This window comes from Trifolium pratense, linkage group LG4 (genome assembly GCF_020283565.1).
Source record: "Trifolium pratense cultivar HEN17-A07 linkage group LG4, ARS_RC_1.1, whole genome shotgun sequence".
NCBI classification, from domain to species: Eukaryota; Viridiplantae; Streptophyta; class Magnoliopsida; order Fabales; family Fabaceae; genus Trifolium; species Trifolium pratense.
Genome location: NC_060062.1, coordinates 49,015,030 through 49,022,979, shown reverse-complemented (window position 1 = coordinate 49,022,979; position 7,950 = coordinate 49,015,030). Strand labels below are relative to the sequence as shown.

At 34.4% G+C, this 7,950-nt stretch overlaps 1 protein-coding gene across 1 annotated transcript; it reads right to left on the bottom strand.

Annotated features, from left to right (window-relative positions):
• Positions 1–2,599: 2,599 nt before the first annotated feature.
• On the bottom strand, positions 2,600–4,698 carry LOC123924667 (the record flags this gene model as incomplete). The annotated part of the gene is made up of 2 exons (XM_045977620.1): positions 3,162–4,698; positions 2,600–2,893 (listed from the first exon to the last, which is right to left on the bottom strand). Coding segments are annotated over exons 1-2 (1,779 nt in total), but the record flags the coding sequence as incomplete, so codon positions are not given.
• Positions 4,699–7,950: the final 3,252 nt, after the last annotated feature.

Below are 7,950 nucleotides of genomic sequence, written 5' to 3'. Positions count from 1 at the left end.
CATGTTTGCATCCACACCATTAAAAATAGCATACAAGGCTTTGGAGTTGCCAAGTGCCAGATCATCCTCATCTTTAGTCCATTCATCATTTGGCTTCTTGACATCAGTTTTATTGCCATCTTTGTCAAGAACCATTGGTGGTTCCCATCCACGTAACACAGCCTTCCATGTCCTGCTGTCAATTGATTTTATGAAAGCCTCCATTTTAGATTTCCAATAATCATAGTTCTCAGGACCTGTCAGTAGGGGGGGTTTAGACACTGACCCTCCTTCTTTATCCATTGTACCAGAAAGTACTCTCCCTGTAGCTCACCCAAAATAACAGAACAGGGTGCCTGCTCTGATACCAATTGAAATTCTGGTATCACTAGAATGATGTTACTGAAGATGTCCCAACAACTACTTTATGAATAATGTTGTTTCTATTGTTGGCACATCTTACATAACATATAAAATACTGACAGAAAATAAATAAAGTGCACAAGTAATTGTTAACCCAGTTCAGCCAACTGCCTACTCTGGGGGATACCAATCCAGGAAGGAAATCCACTAATAGCTCTAGTTACTAAGACCTCCAGCAAACCCTAGGATTTACGCCTTAAACTAAGACCTCCAGCAAACCCCTGGTTTACGCCTTATAACCTCGACACTACTCATGCAACTTCTGCCTAGGAACTCCTAGACATGAGATCCCATCTCACTTCCACTCATACAACACAACCTGTGTTGATTATACAATGTTTGGAAAGATGTGGCGACAACTTGTCAAGACAACACTTCACTTTTGCTTAAAAGCTTCAAGTGAATCACACACGGTAAACTCCGTACTTCAAAGCTTAGGAGCAACCTTAAACTAATAAACTTACTTCTTAACTCGTGTTATAGAATCCACAAGCAAGAATTACAATCAAATAATAAAAGACTCAACAAAGACTCAATATGTGAACTAATATTTTTCAATGAGATACTTAGTCTTGAGCTTGGTCTTCATATATATAATGATTAGGCACGCTCCTCTTTCTTCACAAATGCTCAGACGCTCCTTGAGAATCATAAAGGATGATCTGATTCTCTTTTGATCTTCATCAAGAATGTATAGAAACTTTCCAAAAGTGTTTAAGGACTTTATAGGATAATTGTGATCATACCGTTGTACCATTAAGTCTTATCTTATCCTTAAAATACCTGATCAGATCAAATCTCCATTGAGCGTGCTCTTTAAGTGGATTTCCATATATAGCAGATGCTCTCATAAATGCGCGAGATTTCCTTGAATAAATATGATGTTGTAACATGTTTTCCAACATCTTGTTAGTATATTTGTTTTAGCAAAATTAAGCCAATTCAAATATCCAACATTATCAATAATGGCTTCGCCAATGGATTTTGGCTCTATCTGAGATATCATTGCCATGTTGTTATCATTGTCTTTGAATGATAGTCTTGTTCTTATTCCATCAGTGGAACTTCCAATGATTTGATCTTTAGGATGATTCCCAACAATTCTTAAGGTTTTTGGAGGAAGAAGAGGATCATCTTCTTTCTTTTGATTTGGAACATCCTAAGAAGTTAGTCTTTCTTGCTCATCATCAATTGATGGCATTATAAGATCATCAAATTCATCAAAGATAATATTCATGCTTATTTCCATGGTTTGAGTTTTCAAGTTATAAATTCTATATCATTTAGAATTAGTAGCATAACCTAAGAAAATAGCTTTATCTGATTTTGAATCAAATTTACCAAGATTATCTTTTGTGTTTAAGATATAACAAAAACATCCAAAAATATGACAATATGATATGTTTGGTTTTCTATTTTTCCAAAGTTCATATGGAGTTTTGTCTAGAATTTTTCTTATTGAAACTCTATTTAAAATATAGCAAGAAGTACTTATGGCTTCAGCCCAAAAATATTTTTCAACATTTGATTCATTTAACATTGTTCTTGCCATTTCTTGTAAAGTTCTATTTTTCCTTTCAACAACTCCATTTTGCTGAGGAGTTCTTGCACAAGAAAAATTATGAGAAATACCATTTTCATCAAAGAATGATTTAAAAGATGAATTTTCAAATTCTCCTCCATGATCACTTCTGACAGAGATGATATTTGAGCTTTGTTCATTTTGAACAAGTTTACAAAAGTTTTGAAAAGCATCACAAGATTCATCTTTATTTTTCAAAAACAAAACCCATGTGTATCTGGAGAAATCATCAACTATAACAAAACCATATTGTTTTCCACCAAGACTAGTGGTGTTGACAGGACCAAATAAATCAATGTGAAGTAGTTCTAGAGGTTTTTTAGTTGAAATAAAATCTTTTGGATAAAAACTACTTTTGACTTGCTTTCCTCTTACACAAGCTTCACAGATTTTATCTTTGTCAAACTTAATTTTTGGAAGACCTCTTACTAGATCAAGTTGAGATAATTCTGAAATTGTTTTCATGCTTATATGACCAGCTCTTTTGTGCCAAATCCATTTATCTTTTTCGATAGACATAAAACATGATTCAGCTGGAATGTCATCTAAGTATAAAACATACAAATTTTTCTTTCTTGATCCGGAAAAGAAAACTTTTCCTGATGAAGTTTGTTTGACTTCACAAATATTTGGTTTAAAAATAACTTCAAAACCACTATCACATAATTGACTAATACTAAGTAAATTATGTTTTAGACCTTCTACATATTGAACATCTTCAATTTTTGCAGAATCATTATTACCTATAATACCTTTTCCTTTTATTTGTGCAGTATTATTATTACCAAACGTAACTGACCCTCCTTCTTTTTTGATGAAGGAGAGAAAACACCTTTTATCTCCTGTCATGTGTTTTGAACAGCCACTGTCCAAAAACCATGGCTTTTTCTTTGCACCTTGAGAGTATCCCTGCATTTTGAGATTTTCGTTTAGGTGCCCATAATGACTTGGGTCCTTGAGGGTTAGTTTTCACAGTTTGTTTATTCTTAAAATAGCATTCTTTTTCAAGATGCCCAAAGTTTTTGCAAAATGAACAATGTTTATTTTTTCTCTCCAAGTGACGATAACGTTTTGGTTCATAGTAAAAACTTTCATAACTTTCTTTTTGATAGCAAATTGATTCATGATGACCATTTTTGTTACAAAATGAACATCTCAACTTAAAATCTCTTTTTGCTGGCAAAAGAACATTTTCAAAAATTTTGTTTTTAACTTCATTAAAACCTAAGCCATTTTTGTTAAGAGCTTGAGAATGTGATCCCATAATGTTTTGAAAAGTTTCAGTTGATTTTATAAACCCAGTGAGATCATTTCTCAGTTCTTTTATTTCATTTTTCAACACAACATTTTCATCTATTTTCTTAGATAAAACACTAGAGCAAACATGTTTTTCTTTTGACTCAATTAAGTCTTTGTTAATTTTTTCAAAATTAAGAATATCAATTTGAAGTTTTTTCTTTTCTTCTTTTAGTTCAGAAACTTCTTTTTGTAATAAAAAACATTGTTTGGATAAGAATTCAGAATCATGTAATAAACTATCAAAATTAGTTTCTAATTCTTCATAAGGATGAGTTTTATCAAAGAGAAATACCTCATCATTTTCTGAATCTGCCATTAGACAGATGTTGGCTTCTTCTTCTTCTTTATTTGTTTCAAATTCATCATCATCATCCCAGGTAGCTAACATGGATTTTTTCTTGAAGGGAAAATTTATGGGTGATTTGTTTAAGGGACATTCTGATTTGTAATATCCAAGTTTGTTGCAACCAAAGCAGGTCACTTGACTTTTGTCAAAGTCATTTTTCTGCATATCTTTTCCTGAAGAAAAGTTTCTTCTAATTTGATCTCTTCTTCTTAACATACGTTTGATTTTGCCAGAAATGAGAGCTAGTTCTCCTTCTGCCTCTTCTTGGGTAGATTCTAATTCCTTAGAGTCATCTTCTAAAAAACTTATATCTTTTTGAGAAGCTTTTAAAGCAATGGTTTTTTCCTTTTTTAAAGGTTTATCTCCTTGAAGAATAACTTCATGAGCTTTTAAAGTACCAATAAGATCTTCTATGGGAAGTGTTTTCAAATCTTTAGTTTGAGTAATGGCAGTAACCATTGGTCTCCAAGTGATTGGAAGACATCTCAAAAGTTTTCTAATTCTATCATTAGTTGAAAAAGTTTTTCCAAGAGATCTTAATTCATTTATGATAGTAGTAAATCTTGAAAACATTTCATCAATAGTTTCGTTTTCAATCATTTCAAAAGTTTCAAATTTATTAGTTCCTATGTCTATTCTTGTTTCTTTTACATGACTAGTTCCTTCATGGTGAACTTGTAAAGTGTCCCAAACCTTTTTAGCAGTATCACATTCATCTACTCTTTCACTTTCTTCCATGCTTAGAGCACAAGATAGAAATAAATGAGCTTTAGAGTTTAGGAGTACCTTTTGTTGTTCGGCAGTTGTCCATGCATCTTCAGGTTTGTCTGAAATGACTCCCTCAGCAGAAGTTACAGTAGGAACATAATCTCCTTCTGTGACTATGCGCCACATTCCTACTTCTTGAGATTTTAAAAACAATTGCATTTTATTTTTCCAAAAATAGTAATTTTTTCCAGTGAACAAAGGTGGTCTTGAAGCAGATCCTCCTTCTGGAATGTATCTTTCTTTTGACATTTTTCTTCCTGAATCTTTTTCCTCTAACACTTGTTAAGTGTATAAACCTGTAGAGACAGGCTCTGATGCCAATTGAAGTATCAATAAATGTCACAAGAAAGGGGGGTTTGAATTGTGACCCTTTTTAAAAATCTTTTAAGTTAGTTTAAAATAACTCAAGACAATATTTCTTTTAATTAGTTAGTTCACAATTAACAATATAAAAAGAAATATAGTTAGCAAGCTCTTACCTTTAGTTTCGAGGACGAAACTTCTTTTTGGTGGGTAGTAATGTAAGACCCATAATCCTGTAGGTTCTGGTCCTGGCGCAACGCGCGCAGGCTTGGTTTGTGAGGGTTGACTTTTGTTGACTTTTTAGGGATTTTTGCACCCGGAACCTATTTTGCTTAGTTTTTCGCGTAGATTTCGATTCCGAAGTTTGTTTGTTGAGCTAAGGAATGATTTTTAGGTTCTTCGATTGAAAGACCATGGATTGTGGATAGGTTAATTAGGGTTCGAAGGTTATTAGTTCGAGTATCGTCGTTATAACGACATAGTTTGCTGAGATCGTGCCTGTTTTGTGCTCGAGTGTCGGAACGGAACGGGGTTTGTTTTCCTGGTCTTCTTATAGGAAGGAGGATGTTCTTGTGTCCTTGGAATTTTATTTTTCGCGTTATTCTAGTTTTTGAGAAAACGGGCAATAGTTTACCCGCTGTTCCGAATTTTCGTTAACTCCGAATTTGTTTATATTTTAGATGGGAACTTTATATATTTGCTTGAGTTGGGATATGACTTTAGAATATTTTTAAGAGTTAGGAATGAAAAATACAGTCGAGGAAAAATGTTTCGCGATAATTTTTGGAAATCGTTTAAGGCGAACGTTTAGTTTCTAAATTTTCTAGTTTCGCGAGTTTGGTCCGTAAGCGTAATGCAACTCGTCTGTGAGGCGTGAGTTCTCATGAGAGAAAGAAAATATCTTAAGAGGATAGACTTGGATCGATCCAATGGTTAGGGTTTAATCTTGTTTTAGTGGCACTATTTGATCCTATGGCTAGGAATGATCATGATGCCTTTACATAGGATGACTTTGGTCATTGTTTTGTACTTAGAAAATATCACAAAGACCTCTCCTTTCTCTTGCTTGGCCGTGAGTCCCTTCCATGCCATAGCTCATAACCAAATTTTCAATCCTTCACCAAATCATTCCATTTCAAGCTCTTTGGAATCCATAGGTTTGCAAGAGTTCTTCTCTAAGGTAACTAGTTCCTTTCCTTTCTCTTTAGTTGGTCAAGAACACCAAGTTTGGTTAGGTTTTGGTTCATGAGAAATTTTTAGAAAAGTTCATAAAAGATTTTTGATCCATGGAAATTGTTCCTAGTTTAAGCTTAGCTTGTTTGATTCCATGAGATTAGTGAGTTTTTCATGGATTTGTTCTTGGTTAGGGTTTTTGGAGAATTTCTAATTGATCAATAATATGAAAAATGGTTTTGTTAATTGTGTATTTGAGGTTGTTTTAAGACTTTTTAGAAGTTAAAAATCTTGGCAAAGATTTATGTTTGAAAAATTATTTTCATGCTCAAAAGACTTAGAAAATTTTATGAGATTTTGGGTGGGTTTTGGAAAATGTTTTGATTGATCAATGAAATAATTTTGGGGAACAAAATGATCAAGGCCATGTTTTTGAAATGAAAAAGTCAAGGAGCTAGCCTTGTTTGTTGTTGTTGGCCGTGGCATACCTTAGTGTATGGCCATGTGTTTTCAATTTTTTTTGAGTCCTAAATGAGAAGGCTTGATCATGGTTTTAAAAGAAGATTCTTCAATGGTGCTTGTTTGAAAAGAAAACTAGTAACTTGTGATTTAAGAAAACAAGTTATTTAGCAAAGAGTTTTGGGCTTTGTTTTGTGAAAAACTTTGAAGAGTTTTTGTGTTGATTGAAAAGGTTTTGGTGTATGAAAATGATCATAGGTGGGTCAAAGTATGATTATAGGATGGTATTTGGAAAGAAAAACTTGAAACTTGCGACGCAAGAAAAACTCGATTATTTTGTCGAGATATTTTCGTAAAATTTTTAGGTTGTTTTCAAGTGTTTTGGTAGTGTGTGAAAGTGTCCTTTGAAGTTTAAAACCATAGAGAGCAATGGTATGCTTTGAAAACGAAAATGTGTTTGTTTTGTGAAAAATAGTGTATTTAACTTCGGGAATTTTTAATCACCATGGGGAGGACTCGAATATAATATCCGAGAGTGTTAGGAAGTGCCTTAGACACCTCTAGACCTTTGTTGATAGGTTTAGTTTCGTTAAGATATTTTGGGAGAAACTTATGCATTGTCCGCTCGTTATTTTTAGGAAACGCGAAACGGTAGATAGTGTGAAACGTTGTGGTTTTTGGTTGGAAGCATTGCCGAGGTAAGGGCACCTTTTTTTATTTCCGTCAATAGCATTAGGGTATGTTTGTGGTTATGCTTGTTTTGGTTCCATGTTTGTGTGCTTGGTTGTTTTCGATGTTATTTGTCTTACGTATATGTGGGAAATATATGTGTTGACATGTGGTTATGAATAGGTGTATGTTTGTTGCATTAGTATATGTAGGGACGTATGCTCATGCAAACATTGTCGGTATTTGATCTGAGTGATTGTACCGGGTGATACTTCCGCCTTTAACGGAGACGGTATTTGATCTGGGTGATTGTACCGCTGTTAACGGAGCCGGTATTTGATCTGGGTGATTGTACTCCGGAGTATCCACCAATTGAGTTGGCATTTGATCTGAGTGATTGTGCCGGGTGTAATCCACCTTTTTCCGGAATTCATGCATGTAACGATCCTGTGACGGGGTGTTACCGTGGCGATCCTGTGACGGGGTGCCACACTCATTCATTAGAGGTTTGCATTAGGCTATGTGCACATTTTATTTATTATGCGTGTGTTGAGGAAAATGATAAGTGTTTAGCCGCTTTCTATTTGGTATTTGGTATTTGTATTTCCTGTTTCCAGATGGTGACCCTTGCTTTGTATGTGATAAATGAACGGGTTATCCCCCACCTTAGATGACGGAGAGCCAAGCGAGACTGTGGGTCGTGTGGATGGCGAGGACTTCGTAGATTATGCCGGAGAGTGGATGTTAGCACTTGTTAGGCTACATTTTGGTTAGGCTTAGGGCCTAGTTTGTATTTTGGATGACTGTATGTCTTATACATTTATACTCAGACATGTTTAGTGCCTTTTGGCCTTGTGATATATTCGGTTCATAACTCGTGTCTTTTGGTTGATGAACTTAATGTATCCGCTGTATGTAAATTATTCAGGTACACACTTTGCTTCGAGGA